This window comes from Neoarius graeffei, chromosome 23, assembly GCF_027579695.1.
Source record: "Neoarius graeffei isolate fNeoGra1 chromosome 23, fNeoGra1.pri, whole genome shotgun sequence".
NCBI classification, from domain to species: domain Eukaryota; kingdom Metazoa; phylum Chordata; class Actinopteri; order Siluriformes; family Ariidae; genus Neoarius; species Neoarius graeffei.
The window spans coordinates 7,966,737-7,989,852 of NC_083591.1; the positions used below are offsets into that span (position 1 = coordinate 7,966,737).

Sequence of the window (23,116 nt, forward strand, 5' to 3'; positions counted from 1 at the left end):
GACCAAATTTCAGCGGGAACTAAATTTCACCGATTTTATCAAATCGAATAGCCGTCTAGCTTTAACAGGAAGACTGAAAGGTGTAACTTTAATGACGTCAAAATAGAAATATCTTAAAGAGCGTGAAGGGAAACTCAACTCGTCCTGGTTGAACTGGTCACCCATTGTTTGTTCACTGATCCACGACTTTTTGTGAAATAGCGAACACTGGTGAAAATTATGCAGGGATAATTTTATTTTTACCTCCGCCAAGGAGGTTATGTTTTTGGTAGCGTTGGTTTGTCTGTTAGCAACATTACGGAAAAAGTTATGAACGGATTGCTCTGAAATTTTTTTCCAGAGGTGTGACTGGGCACAAGTAAAAATCCATTAAATTTTGGCAGTGATCCGGATCACCTTCTGGATCCCGGAATTTTTGAAAGGATTCTTGGCGGAGGTCTGCGCTCTCCGAGTGCTTTTCTAGTTTAAAGCTATTTTCATTCACCTAATTTGCATAAGTCAAGGCATTGCTTGGGAACCTTTAGGGCTTCTTGAAAATTTTTCAAATGTGTCATGGCCCGCAATTTAAGCGGCAGGTTAGTCACCGTATTCTCAGAATGACGCATCAATGTGTGTGATTTACACGCAAAAGAATCAGCCATGAGATGTGTGGATATGACGAAGTCTGAATCTGACCCTCGATGGAAAAGAGAAAGGTCTTTGGAACGCTGCTTCAGACTACAAGACACACCAGAGCTCCGAAAACATGCCCCCCCCACACACACACACTCTACAGCCAGTGAAATATGTGGCTGTCCCACTGTCTGATCAGACTCCGCCCTTTCATTTCCTGCTGTTTGGAGAAGTCTATATGCACTACTGTCAGATCAACCCCCCCACCACCACCACACACACACACCCATGATGGATGTTGTCAGCTGCTTCAAATAGCTCCAACCCCATAATCTCGCTGTTACAGCCTTGTCTTGCTGATGATATCAACTGTTGCACTTCCAGAAGCCAATTTCTGTTTTTTTTTTCCTCTTATGCATCTGCTTACAAAGCGCAATGCCTGGCAACCGAGCAACACAACCTGCACAACAAACATTATTTAACTGCTATTCAGCACATCCCGTGTCTAGAAATCAGTTGAAACGCTTTAATTTAAGCGCTCACCCTCAAAACCTCAAAACACGTTCAGGTCATGGCCTCGTAACCTCTTAACCTCGTTCAGAAGAATCTCGGAGAAGCATCTGTAAACGTTTCCGCGTGTTCCGAACACACTAAAGCACCAATGACTCGTGTGGCACTATTAAAATGTCTTAAATTAGTAATTGCTCATAACAATCATAATAAACAGACTGGCTGATTAGAGAAATGCATAAAACAGCAGGTGGATGGATGTAGATTCAGGTGTAGTATGAGTAAATGTAATATTACATGCTATTAGATACGATACCAAGTTTCCAAAAATAGTGAGTATGTTTTGAATGCATCTTAAAAAAACCTAAAGAAAGCCAAACGCACTCCATTAAAGAAGGTAATATACGCCGATTTAGACAAGTTTAAACTTTGTCTTGGAAAAACGGGATTCTGTAGATAATTAAAAGGTTTTTAGCTTCCTGACAGGAAACACGCTGCTGTCGAGTTCGATATCACAACATGAAGCATAATGACACTTTTATCCAGAAACAAGTGCGAGATTGTTGTCGCAGAGTTCTGAAAGGAAGCCGAAACTGCACCCGCTTGGGGTTCTCAATATGGTTTCAGTCGTCCATGTTAAATCGTGCACCATGTTCTTGTATTGACGACAACACAGAGAAGAGAGTCAAGAGCGCCTCCTACTGGCCAAAACAACTCAACATCCAGCATGAAAATGAATGATGACCATCAATATTTATTAGTAGCTAGAAAGCTGCAAGCTCATGTACCAGGACTGAGGGAAGAAAGAAAAAAAAAACAACTAAGACGACAGAGTCATCAATATTCCCCGCCCTATATACCAGGTTTCAAGATATAATTTGTCACATTTTTCAAGTTCTGCTGCAGGAAACCAACCCTACCTCTTTACACTGACCTCAGCAGCCCATGGCATAAGAAGCCCACCGGACCTTTGGTCCAGATGAGCTATAAATTAAAATTTCTCACATTTGAGTATCAAAAGGCACAACATTACTTAATCAACACATGTACAAACTTTCAAGACCATAGTTTTGAAGTTCTGCTCTGGAAACAAAACCTACCCCTAAGACTAACCTGAGAGACCAAGTCTGAAATTGTTTCCATGGAAACATGAACATTTAATTTCTCAAATTTCTTAGTATGAAAAGGCACATCTACTGTACATCACTTTGTTAACATGTATACCAAGTTTCAAATCCGTATCATGAATAGTTTTGGATATATGCTCCAGAAACGAACATGGCTCTTAAAAACCAAGTCAAAATATATTTTTTGTGTCAATATTTGAAAAATACTTTTTTTTTTCAAAAATCCAATTTCAAAATAGCAAAAGGCACCAGTTCACATGCTGCTTGATATGTATACAAAGTTTCATGAAGATATCTTCAATAGTTTTAAAGATATGGCCTGGAAACAAAAACATGACCAGATGGACAGAACCAGTTTCTATATCCCCTGCCAAACTTTGTTTGGGTGGGGGGATTAAAAAAATAAAATAAATAAATAAATAAATAAATAAAAAGGTACTGGGCCATTTAAAACATTTTGTACGATGACTGTCCAAAACATCCTGACAAAGTTGGGACAAAGTACAAATTGTAAATAAAAACGGAATGCAATGATGTGGAAGTTTCAAAATTCCATATTTTATTCAGAATAGAACATAGATGACATATCAAATGTTTAAACTGAGAAAACGTATCATTTAAAGAGAAAAATTAGGTGATTTTTAAATTTCATGACAATAACACATCTCAAAAAAGTTGGGACAAGGCCATGTTTACCACTGTGAGACATCCCCTTTTCTCTTTACAACAGTCTGTAAACGTCTGGGGACTGAGGAGACAAGTTGCTCAAGTTTAGGGATAGGAATGTTAACCCATTCTTGTCTAATGTAGGATTCTAGTTGCTCAACTGTCTTAGGTCTTTTTTGTCGTATCTTCCGTTTTATGATGCGCCAAATGTTTTCTATGGGTGAAAGATCTGGACTGCAGGCTGGCCAGTTCAGTACCCGGACCCTTCTTCTACGCAGCCATGATGCTGTAATTGATGCAGTATGTGGTTTGGCATTGTCATGTTGGAAAATGCAAGGTCTTCCCTGAAAGAGACGTCGTCTGGATGGGAGCATATGTTGCTCTAGAACCTGGATATACCTTTCAGCATTGATGGTGTCTTTCCAGATGTGTAAGCTGCCCATGCCACACGCACTAATGCAACCCCATACCATCAGAGATGCAGGCTTCTGAACTGAGCGCTGATAACAACTTGGGTCGTCCTTCTCCTCTTTAGTCCGAATGACACGGCGTCCCTGATTTCCATAAAGAACTTCAAATTTTGATTCGTCTGACCACAGAACAGTTTTCCACTTTGCCACAGTCCATTTTAAATGATCCTTGGCCCAGAGAAGACGTCTGCGCTTCTGGATCATGTTTAGATACGGCTTCTTCTTTGAACTATAGAGTTTTAGCTGGCAACGGCGGATGGCACGGTGAATTGTGTTCACAGATAATGTTCTCTGGAAATATTCCTGAGCCCATTTTGTGATTTCCAATACAGAAGCATGCCTGTATGTGATGCAGTGCCGTCTAAGGGCCCGAAGTTGCCCAAATGAGGATGGGTTCCCTTTTGAGTCTGGTTCCTCTCGAGGTTTCTTCCTCATGTCGTCTGAGGGAGTTTTTCCTTGCCACCGTCGCCACAGGCTTGCTCATTGGGGATAGATTAGGGATAAAATTAGCTCATGTTTCAAGTCGTTCAAATTCTGTAAAGCTGCTTTGCGACAATGTTTATTGTTAAAAGCGCTATACAAATAAACTTGATTTGATTTGAAGATCACGGGCACCCAGTATGGTTTTCCGGCCTTGACCCTTACGCACAGAGATTCTTCCAGATTCTCTGAATCTTTTGATGATATTATGCACTGTAGATGATGATATGTTCAAACTCTTTGCAATTTTACACTGTTGAACTCCTTTCTGATATTGCTCCACTATTTGTCGGCGCAGAATTGGGGGATTGGTGATCCTCTTCCCATCTTTACTTCTGAGAGCTGCTGCCACTCCAAGATGCTCTTTTTATACCCAGTCATGTTAATGACCTATTGCCAATTGACCTAATGAGTTGCAATTTGGTCCTCCAGCTGTTCCTTTTTTGTACCTTTAACTTTTCCAGCCTCTTATTGCCCCTGTCCCAACTTTTTTGAGATGTGTTGCTGTCATGAAATTTCAAATGAGCCAAAATTTGGCATAAAATTTCAAAATGTCTCACTTTCGACATTTGATATGTTGTCTATGTTCTATTGTGAATACAATATCAGTTTTTGAGATTTGTAAATTATTGCATTCCATTTTTATTTACAATTTGTACTTTGTCCCAACTTTTTTGGAATCGGGGTTGTACGAAGCAACCATCTCACAGTGTGTATTTCTACCAGAGGAGAACCGTCAGGGCCTTCTTGGCCTTCAGAGAAACCCAAACATATCAGCATTTCAAATGTTATATTCAATTTCTTTCATCCTTTCATAATTTCATTATAATTATTCTCTTCTAATTTGGCCTCGTTTTCTGTCAAATTTGCTTCAGAAATGAAAGGGTTACGGTCCTGAAAACAGAGTTATCCAATGAGAAGTTTTTGTTTGTTGTGTCTATGCTGAGAAGAGTTTAGAGCTGCTCACTCATTGGTTAGGACTTCATTGCCAGGACAGAAGGGCATGGCAGCGTATGTTTATGTATGAAGTGACAGATGAATTAACCAATCAATCAGATTTTGATTTATAGTGGAAGGGACCAAAAACGAAATCACCCTAGACCTTCTCGAAGGCCAACGTGAGCTTAACCGCGAGTCAGCACAGCAGTGACATCACCTTCCAGCCAGTGTAGCGTTCATCAGTAGTGCTAGCGAATGCTAATAAAGCAGTCAAGCCAGTTCTATTTACTGAGAGCAAGTAGCACACACAGGCTAACGACCGAGAAACTAAGATGTCTGTCTCCAGACTCTTCTTCCATGATGCATGCTCGCTACAGTATTTTTTTCACTCAGACTTCAGTATTCATTTCCTGGTGTAATTTACTTACTTTTAAAATCAACATTGACAGCTACACACAATGGCACAGCCTGATGCTAATCCCTTACAAAATCCTTTGCCCTGTTGCTGTTTTGGTGTCTGGCTAAGTTTTGGCTGAGCTCAAGTCCCAGCTCTAATAGTAACACTCCGCTACTGCTATCTAAAGTATATTATGCATGTGTGACTATATATCCGAATAAAATAATCAAAATCATCGATTCTATTGCTAGGGGGCATAAATATGCATTCCGTTAGAGTATTTGCAGCACGGTGTGACATTTCTTCTGTTTTGATTATTGTTTTATGTCCTGACACAGTGCACAAGAAACCTCTGTAACCTGAGCACAAGCTTCCTCTGGAATCTGAGCAAGAGGAAAGAGGAAGTCCTCTCTCAGTCCCTCAAGCTTATTCTTGAGTTATAGTAGAGTCAAGTTTTTCAATTCCACTCAATCCCGTTGTACATGGCTCATAGACAACTTGGTGCTACGCGCCTCGTTGGCTATCAGCTCATGTATGACTCGATTTCATTGAATAACTGTTAAATATAACTATGAATGGATAAAAAATATAAATCGTGGAGGTATAAGCTGGGTGCCAAATCAACAAATATGACAAATTTATGCTCGACCATCTCAGATTTCAATGAAATTTGGAGGGCTCATAGATACTATTAAAAGAAGTTAATCCCCAAAATTTGAGCTTCCTATCTCCAACAGTTTCAGAGATACAGGCATTTGAATTTTTCGATTTTTTTGCATTTTGCTCAAAACACACATATTTCAAAGTGTAATATAATCTTTATTATGCAAGATAGAAACCTAAAATTTTGCACAGAGAGGCTCAATGTCTTGTACTACAAGCTTCAACTTAGAATTTCAATGGTCATTGTATATTAGATGGTGATTTTAACAAGGAAATTAAAAAGACAAATTTGCATTTTTTGCATTTTTAATTCATTCTGGAAGCTTGCCTGTGGCAGTAATGCTTAAACTAAGAATGTTATTCAAATCTACACAGAAATATGTACCAATTTCAGTTTTACCAAGTCTCCACTATTCCTAGTTTGTCTGTAATAGGGTTTTGAAATTCGCCGATTTCTAAAACATGCCATTTTCAGTAGCATGGATTCCAGTGTGGGATAGCAGTTAGGAACTAGTAAATTTTTTTCAGTAATCTCCTAGACCCATATTTTATATTTCAAAATTTTTGTTCTGTGTCTCTCAAGTATTTCTGAGCTACAGGTGTTTAAAAAATCCATTTTTTCCAAATTCGAATTTTTGATATTATTTCAATTTTATTGATGATTAAGGACTGATAAATACAACTAAATGATTTGTATAGATAAGGAAACATTTTACTTGTGTTCATGTCACAGAAATATGGTTTTAAAAATATTATCATTTTGAAATAAGCTAAATATATGAGCATTTCACATTTTTCAGTAAATATATATATAAAAACTAAAGAAGTCAGTCATTTTTCATATAAATCACTTAACTTACAATTTCTGTTGTATGTTAGTTTATGGCAGTCAGAATCTTTCTTTAGTCCAATTCCTATAGAACAGGGAGGAAGTTCAGCCATTTCTAGATGTCTAAGAACAAACTCATTATACTGATCTCAAATTGAAAGCAACAACAATTAAATTCCCTAGTCAACTATTCAAAATATCCAATCCTTGCAAAGAAACACATTCAGTTAATAACATTGGTAAATTTTCTCAGTGCTCTGTATTACAATGTATTTAATATAATCCAAGCAATATAATGTTATCTGAACAAGTATGCAGTTTACAGACTCTAAAACTATAAGATATGAGCCACCTGTTCTGGTATCAAAGGTCACCTATTGTGCTGTGTTGATATTGATAAGGCTGGCTGTTGACTGGTACACAATAGCTGGTCATTGATTGCTAATGTTACACAGTCTTAGATTAAAATCAATTTACAAATAATTAATACTGAGCATTAATTGAAATTTTATTTAAAATTGAGGAAGAAACATGTCTCCTAACCTACTTGAGCCTTATTGAAGCATTTATTAACCCTCAAATATCAGTTATATGAAAATATATCAAAAATTTGAATTTGGTGAAAATGGATTTTTTAAACCCCTGTAGTTAAAAATACTTGAGAGACACAGAACAAAAATTTGGAAATATAAAATATGGGTCTTGGGGATTGCTGAAAAAAATTTACAAGTTCCTAACTGCTATCCCACATTGGATTTCTTGCTACTGAAAATGGCATGTTTTAGAAATCGGCGAATTTCAAAACCCTATTACAGACAAACTAGGAATAGTGGAGACTTGGTAAAACTGAAATTGGTAGATATACATTCTTAGTTTAAGCATTACTGCCACAGGCAAGCTTCCAGAATGAGTTAAAAATGCAAAAAATGCAAATTTGTCTTTTTAATTTCCTTGTTAAAATCACCATCTAATATACAATGACCATTGAAATTCTAAGTTGAAGCTTGTAGTACAAGACATTGAGTCTCTCTGTGCAAAATTTTAGGTTTCTATCTTGCATAATAAAGATTATATTGCACTTTGAAATATGTATGTTTTGAGCAAAAAACAAAAAAATCGAAAAATTCAAATGCCTGTATCTCTGAAACTATTGGTGATAGGAAGCTCAAGTTTTGGGGATTAACTTCTTTTAATAGTATCTCTGAGCCCTCCAAATTTCATTGAAATCTGAGATGGTCGAGCATAACCTCTTGTTGATTTGGCATGGAATGACCCAGGTGCATGAAACAATGGTGTTACTGGAAAATCAAAAGAACTTTCCGATAACCGTACATTCCATCATAGTTTTTATTTACTTTGGCTAGGTATTCAGAAGAAGGCAATAAAGCCAATAAAATTCAGGAGGCATAAGTACAACCCCGATTCCAAAAAAGTTGGGACAAAGTACAAATTGTAAATAAAAATGGAATGCAATAATTTACAAATCTCAAAAACTGATATTGTATTCACAATAGAACATAGACAACATATCAAATGTCGAAAGTGAGACATTTTGAAATTTCATGCCAAATATCGGCTCATTTGAAATTTCATGACAGCAACACATCTCAAAAAAGTTGGGACAGGGGCAATAAGAGGCTGGAAAAGTTAAAGGTACAAAAAAGGAACAGCTGGAGGACCAAATTGCAACTCATTAGGTCAATTGGCAATAGGTCATTAACATGACTGGGTATAAAAAGAGCATCTTGGAGTGGCAGCGGCTCTCAGAAGTAAAGATGGGAAGAGGATCACCAATCCCCCTAATTCTGCGCCGACAAATAGTGGAGCAATATCAGAAAGGAGTTCGACAGTGTAAAATTGCAAAGAGTTTGAACATATCATCATCTACAGTGCATAATATCATCAAAAGATTCAGAGAATCTGGAAGAATCTGTGCGTGTAAGGGTCAAGGCCGGAAAACCATACTGGGTGCCCGTGATCTTCGGGCCCTTAGACGGCACTGCATCACATACAGGCATGCTTCTGTATTGGAAATCACAAAATGGGCTCAGGAATATTTCCAGAGAACATTATCTGTGAACACAATTCACCGTGCCATCCGCGGTCGCCAGCTAAAACTCTATAGTTCAAAGAAGAAGCCGTATCTAAACATGATCCAGAAGCGCAGACATCTTCTCTGGGCCAAGGCTCATTTAAAATGGACTGTGGCAAAGTGGAAAACTGTTCTGTGGTCAGACGAATCAAAATTTGAAGTTCTTTATGGAAATCAGGGACGCCGTGTCATTCGGACTAAAGAGGAGAAGGACGACCTAAGTTGTTATCAGCGCTCAGTTCAGAAGCCTGCATCTCTGATGGTATGGGGTTGCATTAGTGTGTGTGGCACAGGCAGCTTACACATCTGGAAAGACACCATCAATGCTGAAAGGTATATCCAGGTTCTAGAGCAACATATGCTCCCATCCAGACGACGTCTCTTTCAGGGAAAACCTTGCATTTTCCAACATGACAATGTCAAACCACATACTGCATCAATTACAGCATCATGGCTGCGTAGAAGAAGGGTCCGGGTACTGAACTGGCCAGCCTGCAGTCCAGATCTTTCACCCATAGAAAACATTTGGCGCATCATAAAACAGAAGATACGACAAAAAAGACCTAAGACAGTTGAGCAACTAGAATCCTACATTAGACAAGAATGGGTTAACATTCCTATCCCTAAACTTGAGCAGCTTGTCTCCTCAGTCCCCAGACGTTTACAGACTGTTGTAAAGAGAAAAGGGGATGTCTCACAGTGGTAAACATGGCCTTGTTCCAACTTTTTTGAGATGTGTTGTTGTCATGTAATTTAAAATCACCTAATTTTTCTCTTTAAATGATACATTTTCTCAGTTTAAATATTTGATATGTCATCTATGTTCTATTCTGAATAAAATATGGCATTTTGAAACTTCCACATCATTGCATTCTGTTTTTATTTACAATTTGTACTTTGTCCCAACTTTTTTGGAATCAGGGTTGTACAGTCAGTCGTGTGTCATAATCCTATAAACCTGTCCCTCTTTACTGATCCACTAACTTTTCTCGATGAAAACTCCACAGCACTTTATGGTTATGACAATATACTTATTATATTAAAACCAGAAATGAAAACACATCTTAAATCTCACTTCCTGTCTCTTACCTTGTAATTCCTCGCCATCTTTCCCAAGAAGCTGAGACTCCGGACCAGGGAGCGCAGGCCGTTGGGCTTCTCTGTCGCCTCGTTTTGAACCCCCTGGCCCTCCGTCGTCTCCTCGCTGTCCCAAAGTTCACTGCTGAGCTCGGCATCCACCCGGAGACTGCTCCACACACACACACACACACACACACACAAATCCGGTGTCAGGCTATTACAGAACAATCGCTAGCTCTTGGATTGGACAGAATGACCAAAAGTCAACTCTTACCTCTGTGTAGATCCTCCAAGTAGAGAGGAAAGGGAAGAGTGTGCTGAAAGAGAGGGGAAAAAAAGCACAAAAACACTAAATCAGTCCCACACCCAAGTCCTTAGCAACGTTTTGAACGAACAACGCAATTGTCCCGCTTTCGAAAGTGTCTTGTAAATTCATTTTGAACATTTCCATCTAAAACAGAGCTGGATGACTTGACGGCTGAGACACTTCATTCATTACTTCATTAGAGAAGAGATGGGAGAGCAGCAAGTGGGAGGTGAGAATACACCACTTTAAGGCTTTAGGGCGCTGATGAGCGACTCAGCAGAACAAATACAGGAAGGCGGCTTCCGCATAACTACACACACACACACACACTGAACGAATTTACAGCACTTCAACTTTACAGATACAGTCTGTCTATCTTAAGGCACTCAGTACAACAGTGTCCTGGTTGTTAGTGATACACAGGCTGGTTTGAGTGGAACAACAAGCCTGGTTCGACCTGAAAGGTAACTCAGATAGCCACTCTGTACAACCGTGGTGAGCAGAAAAGCATTTCAGCATGCACGATGTGTCAAATCTTGAAGTGGATAAATGACAGCAGCAGAAGACCACATGAGGTTCCAGTCCTGCCAGACAATAAACAGAAATCTGAGACGACACTGGGCAAAGACGCACTGAAACTGGGCAGTTGAAGATGAGAAAAACATCGCCACAGCTGTCTGGTTTCTCCTTTTCATAGCAAGCTGTATTCTTGACATCAGTAGAAAATGAAATAATGACTATTTATAGCTGTTATAAGACAAATGAGAAAAGGAACTAACTTGTTTCGCTGAAGCAACAATAAATGCAACTATTAATGAGCCGAATGGTTAGAGAAGCAGCTTTGGGACCAAAAGGTCACCGGTTCGGTTCCCTAGACCAGCAGGAATGGTTGAAGTGCTCTTGAGCAAGGCACCTAACCCCCAACTGCTTCCCAGACTGCTCTGGGTATGTTGTACGTCGCTCTGGATAAGAGCGTCTGCTAAATACCTGTAATGTAATAATAAATGGACCTAGTCATGTGTCATTCTTGAGTAAATAAAAATTGGAATGGTTGGCAGTCATTTGGATTTTTTTTTTTACATATTTAACATGAGAACTGCCCTATAAGTAGGTGTGGTGTGATGTTTTGACGAATGAACTTGCAAAACAGCAAGTCCAAATGGTTGACGAGTTCATTTCAAGCCAAACGGATTTATCTTTCAGAATGTTTGGGTGAAGGATCATACAGATACTACGACGTACTTCCTCTGAAACACATGAAAACTACTTGAACTGCTGCTCCTGCTGCATCACAGGGCTGTGGAACAGACTCGGAGGGACGCGTTGCCCACACTTTTCCTCATCCATGAGCCTTAGAGTTGCCGACGATTGGCTAGTCTCGCTGTAATTGACAGGGGATTGAGGGTTTGCTCCTCCCACACAGACAGTATGGCTCAATTTGTTCTCTAGATTCCTGGATATGGATGATGTTTTTGGGAACTTCTGCACTCTTGACCAGTGTACTGTCAGATTACATGCTACAGGAGTGTGACCTGGGCTGGGTCTGGGTGGGGGTAAGGGGTTAGACGTAAAAACATTGAGCACTGGCCGTTGAATGGCGCTGGATGACGGCCATGAAGACAACATAAGCTTCCGGGAACATGTGTACAAAAGATAGGAGCTACATTTGGTGAGTTGTTTACAACCCCGATTCCAAAAAAGTTGGGACAAAGTACAAATTGTAAATAAAAACAGAATGCAATGATGTGGAAGTTTCAAAATTCCATATTTTATTCAGAATAGAACATAGATGACATATCAAATGTTTAAACTGAGAAAATGTATCATTTAAAGAGAAAAATTAGGCGATTTTAAATTTCATGACGACAACAACACATCTCAAAAAAGTTGGGACAAGGTCATGTTTACCACTGTGAGACATCCCCTTTTCTCTTTACAACAGTCTGTAAATGTCTGGGGACTGAGGAGACAAGTTGCTCAAGTTTAGGGATAGGAATGTTAACCCATTCTTGTCTAATGTAGGATTCTAGTTGCTCAACTGTCTTAGGTCTTTTTTGTCGTATCTTCCATTTTATGATGCGCCAAATGTTTTCTATGGGTGAAAGATCTGGACTGCAGGCTGGCCAGTTCAGTACCCGGACCCTTCTTCTACGCAGCCATGATGCTGTAATTGATGCAGTATGTGGTTTGGCATTGTCATGTTGGAAAATGCAAGGTCTTCCCTGAAAGAGACGTCATCTGGATGGGAGCATATGTTGCTCTAGAACCTGGATATACCTTTCAGCATTGATGGTGTCTTTCCAGATGTGTAAGCTGCCCATGCCACACACACTAATGCAACCCCATACAATCAGAGATGCAGGCTTCTGAACTGAGTGCTGATAACAACTTGGGTCGTCCTTCTCCTCTTTAGTCCGAATGACACGGCGTCCCTGATTTCCATAAAGAACTTCAAATTTTGATTCGTCTGACCACAGAACAGTTTTCCACTTTGCCACAGTCCATTTTAAATGAGCCTTGGCCCAGAGAAGACGTCTGCGCTTCTGGATCATGTTTAGATACGGCTTCTTCTTTGAACTATAGAGTTTTAGCTGGCAACGGCGGATGGCACGGTGAATTGTGTTCACAGAGAGTGTTCTCTGGAAATATTCCTGACCCCATTTTTTGATTTCCAATACAGAAGGATGCCTGTATGTGATGCAGTGCCATCTAAGGGCCCGAAGATCACGGGCACCCAGTATGGTTTTTGGGCCTTGACCCTTACGCACAGAGATTCTTCCAGATTCTCTGAATCTTTTGATGAGATCATGCACTGTAGTTGATGATATGTTCAAACTCTTTGCAATTTTACACTGTCGAACTCCTTTCTGATATTGCTCCACTATTTGTCGGCGCAGAATTAGGGGGATTGGTGATCCTCTTCCCATCTTTACTTCTGAGAGCCGCTGCCACTCCAAGATGCTCTTTTTATACCCAGTCATGTTAATGACCTATTGCCAATTGACCTAATGAGTTGCAATTTGGTCCTCCAGCTGTTCCTTTTTTGTACCTTTAACTTTTCCAGCCTCTTATTGCCCCTGTCCCAACTTTTTTGAGATGTGTTGCTGTCATGAAATTTCAAATGAGCCAATATTTGGCATGAAATTTCAAAATGTCTCACTTTCGACATTTGATATGTTGTCTATGTTCTATTGTGAATACAATATCAGTTTTTGAGATTTGTAAATTATTGCATTCCGTTTTTATTTACAATTTGCACTTTGTCCCAACTTTTTTGGAATTGGGGTTGTATATGGCCGATACCATGAACATTCGTGCGTGTTAGATAATGGCTGCTGTCTTTCTCTAAGCACCACTGACTCGATCACTGTGGCTGGTTTACCTTTGGTGTGAGAGTGACGATGCTGCTTGGCAAGAGATGGATGTCTTTCACTTGGCATGATACAAAGGGATGGAACAGACATGCTGTGTTTCTGCAGCGGGGACTGCACCTACAAGACACACAACAGCAGGGAGATATGAGGACACACGAAATACACACACGTCAGTCCCTGTCTTACTCTTCTTCCATCAGCGCAAAAGCCACAAAGCTAACAGTGAAAATTTGCTAAGGGTGTGGACACACATGGACACGTATTTGTGATTGTGTGCGCACGCACGTGTTTATATATGTTGGAGGTGTGTGTACGTCATGTTTGTGTGGTGGTGATGCATGTGCCCGATATAGAACAGTGCTGATTGTGCTGATTTGTTAAAGGTTCCTTTCAGCACATAACTGCTCTTCAACACAGAGCTCAGACTTTGATTGACATTTGCTTCCTCCAATCATTTTCACTTTTTTCTTTTTTAATAATCTCACCTCCGGGAAAGAGAAGACCTGTGAGCCCAACCCCCCCTCCTCCTCAGTGAGGGACAGCAGTGACTCCAGGTCCTCGGCATAGTCAGTGATGGGGGCTCGGCGAGGATCTCGCCTTTTCAGACTGCCACATTGAACCTTCTCCATCTCCACAGGGTCTAGAGCCTCCAGACTCACACTGACACACACACAAAATCCCCCATCGTTTAATTCAAAACCTTCTAATCATTTTAAAAGAATAATAAAACAGAAAAAAGACTGTATGAAATATGGGTTTGTTTGTTAATAATAATAAAAATAATAAGAATAAGAATAATCTTGCAAAGGACGCATTATGAAGAACAATTGTAGAAAATTATTATTTCTTGAATAAATACTGTATGAATATACTGATACTAGTCAGACTATGAAACAATAATAATAATAATAATAATAATAATAATAATAATAATAATAATTATACAATAACCTGCTATATTAAAATAATAATAATAATAATAATAATAATAATAACAACAACTTCTTCATGGTCTGGCTAGTATTAGTATATTCATAAAGTATTATTTATTTATTCAAGAAATAAGAATTTTCTACAACTGTTCATAATGCTACCTTTGCAAGATAATAATAATTACTTAATATAGTAGTTATTGCATTATTATTATTATTATTATTATTATTATTATTATTATTATTATTACTACTTCTTCATGGTTTGAAGAGTATTAGTATATTCATACAGTATTATTTATTTATTCAAGAAATAATTTTCTACAATTGTTCTTTGTAATGCAGCATAATAATAATAATAATAATAATAATAATAATAATAATAATAATCTTGCAAAGGACGCATTATGAAGAACAATTGTAGAAAATTATTATTTCTTGAATAAATACTGTATGATATACTGATACTAGTCAGACCATGAAACAATAATAATAATAATAATAATAATAATAATAATAATAATACAATAACCTGCTATATTAAAATAATAATAATAATAATAATAATAATAATAATAATAACTTCTTCATGGTCTGACTAGTATTAGTATAGTATATTCATAAAGTATTATTTATTTATTCAATAAATAAGAATTTTCTACAACTGTTCATAATGCTACCTTTGCAAGATAATAATAATTACTTAATATAGTAGTTATTGCATTATTATTATTATTATTATTATTATTACTACTACTTCTTCATGGTTTGAAGAGTATTAGTATATTCATACAGTATTATTTATTTATTCAAGAAATAATTTTCTACAATTGTTCTTTGTAATGCAGCATAATAATAATAATAATAATAATAAAAAACTATATTAATTATCATCATCACCTTGCAAAGGACGCATTATGAGGAACAACTGTAGAAAATTTTCTCCAATTGTTCTTCATAATGCTAACTTTGCAATAATAATAATAATAATAATAATAATAATAATAATAATAATAATAATAGCAAAATTAAACTTAAAAAAAACCCCAATCAATTTAAATAAATATCTATAACATCAATAAAATAGATTTTATTCTGCAGCAATAAAATAATTAATAACATACACAGAAAATGCTTAAATCAATAAATGATTATTTGTAAAAAATTATTCTGAGACAAGAAACAAAAATCGTTCAGCACAAACATACACACACAGACACACACCCCATAATCACATGATGTATCCTCTGTCCCTGTCGTCCATCATAAATCTGTTGTTCCATGAAACTCTGTGAAACCCTACACATGACTCATATAGATACAGTACGGGCCGTAATGCCACGTTTTACCCCGAAACAAAAGCACAGCACAAACTACACAAGTAATCACTGCAAACACCCCAAGTACCACAGCAAGTACCACAGATATTACAAAATACGTAAACACAACCAACACCCCCAACACGACACCAACGACAAGACCAAACACAGCAACGGCGACCTGTGGAAGGATGTTCCCCATTGTGCACCGAGCATTCATCTCTCCCTCTCTCTCTCTCCCTCTCTCTGTGTGTGAGGGAGAATAAAGCCGGCTCTCTGTTCACTCTGACAATGTGTTCAATGTTAATATGAAACAATGCAGACAGTGAACAGACCTCGTCCCCTCTCTCTCTCTCTCTCTCTCTCGCTTATATCAGTCCTGCCCGTCTACTTGTCCTGTGACTGGACACCAAAGTGCATCAACCTGTTCACACTCGGCACCCACAGAGCAGCAAACTTAAAATGGAGTCAGTAGGGTCGAAATCACAGTTTATTCATTTGCTAAATGGTTTGCAAAGACAAGGACACACTCAAAGGGATTGAGGGTCAAGTGCTTTGTTTATGAGCTCAAAAGTAGCTGTCTCACCATTTTCTAAAAACAAATTCCTGAAGCACTGCACAATCTGTCTCAAATTAGCACTCGCAGCAAAGCCAAAGCCAATATTCTGTTAAAAACAACTACGGCCACCTCAGCAGGATAAAAACAAAGCACTAAGGCTCTAAAATGTACATTACATTAAGAAAATATCGAATAACAAGCACTAATTTTGAAAAAAAAATTACATCAAGTGCAAACTAACGACAAAAACTATATGCAAATGATAATTAGAATGGAGTAAAAATAGTGAAACACTTAGAAAATAAGTGAGACATATGAATAGGTGGCTGGTTATTAAGGAATAATATACAATAGTTGATTTTAGTCCTCTTATTTTACGCAGAAAGTTGCCAATACGAACAATTCTTTATTCAGGGAATGACAACGACGTGTCACACTTTTTATCCATTTAAAGCTAGACGGCCGTTCGATTTCATAAAATCGGCGAAATTTAGTTCCGTCTGAAATTTGGTCGTCGTGATATATGTTTATTTCTGTAATATCTCACAAAATATCAGGCCATTCTGTTCTGTGGCTGAGAAGTTATTTCATTTGAACGGATTCCCGAGCAAATAACGTGCATGAAAATCGCTCGCTTTGCACAGTCAAGCAGACAGAGGAAGTCCGTGTGTGTGTGTGCGCGCGCATGCACAGGTTTACCTTTGACCGTGTAACTGTCAGTGCATCATTCTGTTGCTAAACAAACAGCTGATCACACCGAGGTGCTTGCTAAGCGCCAATATTTCTTAGTTTGGTTCTGTGTTGCGTTTCCTTCGTATATAACATAACGTCTTTTCTTCTCGCTTTCCGTTACTGTAGTCGGTCTTTCACGTTTCATTCGCACACTCGCGTCCTCCATTTTTCTCTCCCGTTTCAAATTTGTATCCCACAATGCCTTGCGCGAACGGGGAAAGCCCACCACGTGATGCATGACGTAGTATCTTGTATTGCGTCATAGTGAAGCAGGAAAAAATAGCGGAGAATTTAGGGCCACATGGCCTTAAAGTCATTAATTGTTCTATTTTAAAAAAAACTAATAAAATTGGAAGTCTGTGATTCGAATTCAGTAGCTTTCGCTCCGCTAAACAAAAACAATTGGGTGTCGGAAGGGAAAATTCTTTTTATGACCTACACTTGAAAAATCTGAAAGGTAGTCTAGCTTTAACGTTGCGGAAAGTCCAAAAATACAAGTCATTTCCTGATAGCACTTATGTTATAGCAGCTATAAATGGTCCTGTCCATCACCTTGTGTGTCCCCCCCTTGAAGCTCGTCATGTTACTAAGAAAACCTGAAGACCAAGGCTGAAAACGTCACCATATCAACGATTCACCTCTGGAATACGGTCATCATTTCAACAAAACATATTGAACAAACTCGCATAAATAATGATTTCTTTTTCATCAGTTTATTTAGTACCTGCCTTCTGGTTGTATTAATTTGCACACCATCACTTTTTCTTTTGCGCTCATGTAAAAAGACAATTCTCCATATTATTATTATTATTATTATTATTAATGTGATTATTATTCATGGTGTCCTCTACCTGCGTTGTCCACACTGTGGATGGCTGCACTGCACCACGTCAGGATGCCAGCTGTGCCTGCGGTGGCACGTTGACTGAATCATGTGACCAGCAAGCGGCAGAGTCAGCATCAACTTCCTCATGCGGACAGATGGTGAAGTTCTGGACAGGCAGGGTGCTCGGGGTGAGACGGACAAGACGGGCAAGACGGGCGACGATCCTGGGGATGGCAAAAAGCATTCAGGAGACATAGCTGGGTCCGAGACACGGATATGGTGGTGCTGTGAGGTGCTGATCATCTGTAAAAGTACACAGGGACATTTCAGCATAAGGAGGAGACAATGTTATGTTTGATACATTAAAAAAAAAACAAAAGAAGGTGAAATTTATTTTCTCGATTGGAGAAATCAGCAGGTCCTGTTTACTGCTTCGTGGACGTTCTACAACATTAAACGTAACTATAATCTGATTAAAAAAGTATTTCATAAATAAATATTTGTACAAGAACAATAAAACCCTTCAGGATGTGCTGTATTAGGAAATAAATCAGTTTCAGGGTGGTGGTAGCTACTTGACACCAACCTGTCTTTGATTATTTTCCTCCAACAGCACTCCTCCAGGTGTGTTATTCCGAATTAAATCAATAAGTAAGAAAATAACTTCATTAAGCAAAATGTGTAGAATTACTGAAGGTTAAATTATTAAAAAATTATTACATTTAGTAAAATAGTACTATGAATAGTACATAAAACGGTACCAAAAGGACGTGGTATTTAAACAGAACATTTAAAGTGATTTATTTATTTATTAGCTAAGAAATACTATCCAAAATGCAACACCTAGACTATAAAGTGTTCCCATATCATCAACTGCAGTTTGTTAAAATAAACAGATCACGTCTTATACCAGGTTTGTAGTACTCGTGTCCGACTCGTGCCCTAATTTTAAGGACTCGTGACTCGACTTGGACTTAAGCGCTGATGACGCGGACTTGCAAATTGGAGACGAGGACTTGGATTTTTTCTTTATTTTTTGTAACATGCCATAATAATTTGGCACAAGATCTCATCTCATCTCATTATCTCTAGCCGCTTTATCCTTCTACAGGGTCGCAGGCAAGCTGGAGCCTATCCCAGCTGACTACGGGCGAAAGGCGGGGTACACTCTGGACAAGTCGCCAGGTCATCACAGGGCTGACACATAGACACAGACAACCATTCACACTCACATTCACACCTACGGTCAATTTAGAGTCACCAGTTAACCTAACCTGCATGTCTTTGGACTGTGGGGGAAACCGGAGCACCCGGAGGAAACCCATGCGGACACGGGGAGAACATGCAAACTCCGCACAGAAAGGCCCTCGCCGGCCACAGGGCTCGAACCCGGACCTTCTTGCTGTGAGGCGACAGCGCTAACCACTACACCACCATGCCGCCTGGCACAAGATATTTATATCTAATTTAATTTTGTACTAATTTCGTGCAAGAATGTCACACTTGCGTACCTTGGCGTGTGCATCAGATAGACTCTCGGGGGCGCTCCGGACAGCGCGCGTGCCAAGCGGACTCTCGTGCGTGCGCCATAAACGACTCGCACCTGCACAGGATTAAGGCGCAATCAGTGCGCCTGTATAAAAACTGTGAAAACACAGTTACTTTGTGAAGTATTGAGTTGCATTGCTGACACATTACCGAGCCTTATTTCCTTGTTTGGTTCCCTGATTTCCTGTGTCTTGTTTTTGATTCTGCCGAGTCTACGATAGCCTGTTTAGCCTCGCTCGACCTATTGCCTGTTTCACTGTTTTACGATTTTGCCTGTGGATTGTTTATCTGTCTTCACTTGTATTAATAAACACGCCTGCACTTACATCCATCTCCCAACCATCTCTGACAGAATACTTCACACTCCCTGATAAAGAGAAGCACATTCACCTGTTCGTACGTCATGTTCAGGAACTAACTAATGTTAATGGCGCGGAAACAGCCACCGTCACATGGTGCGGATGGAGTCAATTTCTCGGACTTGACTCGGACTCAAGGTTTAGTGACTCGACTACAACACTGACTTATACACTATAGAACCCTTTGGTAATTATATTCATTAGTAAATGCGGCATTACATACCATGTACATCAATGCAGGGTGAAACTCCAGGCTGTTTACTGGACAAAATGTAAGTCTTTCTGCCCTCAAGTTTTCATGAAGTGAAGGGAGGCTCCTACAGGAACACAAAAGAGGAAAAGAAGACAGATTTATTCCATAGGTGTGAATTTACAAGCATGCTAATACGTAAAGAGTTGTGATTATTCTAAGTTCCATTTGGAGATTGTCACTGATCATGCTAGTCCGGTTTACCGCTTTCCTTATGCTGTGTTCGCGGTAAAGTGCCATCCGTGTTATAAGACGTATTGCAACTTGAACCCGGATTTATCCTCGCCAGGTATATATATGGTACACACCTCGTCGGACATTGCAGCGCACGAGAGAATAGCAACCACTAGGTTACGCCTTTCAGCTCACAATTTTGTAGGGACTGGTTGATGGGCTAGAATCACACGTGATGCCCTTGTGGTGCAGTTCAAACTGAGGAACATATCCTTTGTAAATGCACATTGACTGCAGATATCAGATCAGAGAACTTACAATGGTGCTTGAAAGTTTGTGAACTCTTTAGAATTTTCTGTATTCCTGCATAAATATGACCTAAAACATCATCCTAAAAGTAGATAAAGAGAACCCAGTTAAAACAAATGAGAAAAAATATTATACTTGGTAATTTATTTATTGAGGAAAATGATCCAATATTACATATATGTGAGTGGCAAAAGTATGTGAACCTCTAGGATAGCAGTTAATTTGAAGGTGAAATTCAAGTCAGGTGTTTTCAATCAATGGGATGACAATCAGGTGTGAGTGGGCACCCTGTTTTATTTAAAGAACAGGGATCTGTCAAAGTCTGGTCTTCACAACACATGTTTGTGGAAGTGTATCATAGCACGAACAAAGGAGATTTCTGAGGACCTCAGAAAAAGCGTTGTTGATGCTCATCAGGCTGGAAAAGGTTACAAAACCATCTCTAAAGAGTTTGGACTCCACCAATCCACAGTCAGACAGATTGTGTACGAATGGAGGAAATTCAAGACCATTGTTACCCTCCCCAGGAGTGGTCGACCAACAAAGATCACTCCAAGAGCAAGGCATGTAATAGTCAGCGACGTCACAAAGGACCCCAGGGTAACTTCTAAGCAACTGAAGGCCTCTCTCACATTGGCTAATGTTAATCTTCATGAGTCCACCATCAGGAGAACACTGAACAACAATGGTGTGCATGGCAGGGTTGCAAGGAGAAAGCCACTGCTCTCCAAAAAGAACATTGCTGCTCGTCTGCAGTTTGCTAAAGATCACGTGGACAAGCCAGAAGGCTATTGGAAAAATGTTTTGTGGACGGATGAGACCAAAATAGAACTTTTTGGTTTAAATGAGAAGTGTTATGTTTGGAGAAAAGAAAACACTGCATTCCAGCATAAGAACCTTATCCCATCTGTGAAACATGGTGGTGGTAGTATCATGGTTTGGGCCTGTTTTGCTGCATCTGGGCCAGGACGGCTTGACATCATTGATGGAATAATGAATTCTGAATTATACCAGCGAATTCTAAAGGAAAATGTCAGTACATCTGTCCATAACATTTGTCATGTCCATCTGTCCAAAATCTGATGTTTTAGGTCATATTTATGCAGAAATATAGAAAATTCTAAAGGGTTCGCAAACTTTCAAGCACCACTGTAGATAGAAACTTTTTGAACAGTCATAATTTAAAAAAAAAAAAAAAACCTCTGATAAAGTAAGATTGTGCAAAGAATGTGTGAATTCCATTAAAAGGTATTAGTAGGCTTTTCATGACCCCATCGTTTTCTTTTGAGTAATAGGGCTGAGGTTATACCTTGTTGTCTAGCCTTAAATCCTATAAAATTCTACTGTTATAGGTTCATATTTCATATTCATAGCCCCTGAGATGTTCTTGTTATTTTATTTGTGCTTATTTCTTCATCTTGACTTGATAAATTTTTTTTTTTGGGTAAAAGCTGTATTGTTCATGTTTTTTCCCCCACCCTGCTTGCTGTACATATATTGTATATTATAGCAATAAACTGATCTAAATCTAAAATCTAAAATCTAAATCTACGTAATGTGTGCCGGTCCCCAAGTTAGATCTGGATAGTCATGTATTGTAATTGAATGGCTGAAGCTGAAAATAAAGCTGGCACTTGGTGAACATCAACTGGTTGTTTTATTCTTGTTCTATAAATATGTCACTAATATAGTTGAATATTAATTATAAGTCTACAATCAAAAAACAAACAAAACAATCATAGCAACATTTGGTAAAAAAATATATATATACACATCATTAATATTACCAAAAAAAGAGTGACTTTCAGGGAGGCCTGCAAGTGCCAGGAAATGCTGTAGAGTGCATTTCCAAGCATGTAGAACCTGTGAGTTTTCGGGGGCCGCCTTAGGCCCCCCGAACCCCCGACCGTTATGACTGGTGCCACTACGCTGATATTTTGGTCTAGTTCGAACTCTGAGAAGGATATAGTAACTCATTATATGAGTTAATCACAGCAGATGACCACATTGGGTTCCGCTCCTGCCAGCCAAGAACAGGAATCTTAGAATAAACAAGTTATTATTATTATTAAATGTTTATTTGATATGGACATAGCAATAACATTGGACAAACCAGATGCATTGTTTGAGTGTTTTAGCACAAGTGCTAATTTACAACACCAGTCCACAGTTCCTATTAAAGTGGCCAGTGAATGGATATACTGGTTTGGTTTGGGTGTGTAAACTGACCATTTAAATCACCGCCCAATTTGTTGTCATGAAAAGAAAAAAAAAAAGAAGGAAACAAAGCTGCGACTTTTTATGATAACTCCAGACATGCAACTAGCAAGGGTGAAATATTTCACGACAGTTCCAAATTCTTATTCATGGGATGTTGGTCTAACAAACATACAACACTGATGATGATATATGCATCAAATAACACGTTTTACACAGGCTAATTGTACTATAATGATTTTTTTTTATTGGCATACAAGCGGTCATGCTACAAAACAGGTTTAAAAACTGGAACCAACCAGAACCTCGCCAGCTAGTTAGCGTGGTATTTCAAACATGTTCAGT

General features: G+C 38.7%; 1 protein-coding gene across 1 annotated transcript in view; it reads right to left on the reverse strand.

The window, feature by feature from the left end:
- The window catches only part of arhgef2 (rho/rac guanine nucleotide exchange factor (GEF) 2), a 147,831-nt gene that overhangs the window by 104,292 nt on the left and 20,423 nt on the right, over positions 1–23,116 (reverse strand). The window contains exons 2-7 of the mRNA XM_060905693.1: positions 20,045–20,138; positions 17,940–18,217; positions 14,032–14,206; positions 13,555–13,663; positions 10,140–10,182; positions 9,875–10,031 (exon numbers count right to left, since the gene is read on the reverse strand). Of these exons, the coding sequence (XP_060761676.1) occupies positions 9,875–10,031; positions 10,140–10,182; positions 13,555–13,663; positions 14,032–14,206; positions 17,940–18,217; positions 20,045–20,053 (771 nt within the window). The 5' untranslated portion in view covers positions 20,054–20,138. The remainder of the gene's footprint in view (positions 1–9,874; positions 10,032–10,139; positions 10,183–13,554; positions 13,664–14,031; positions 14,207–17,939; positions 18,218–20,044; positions 20,139–23,116) is intronic.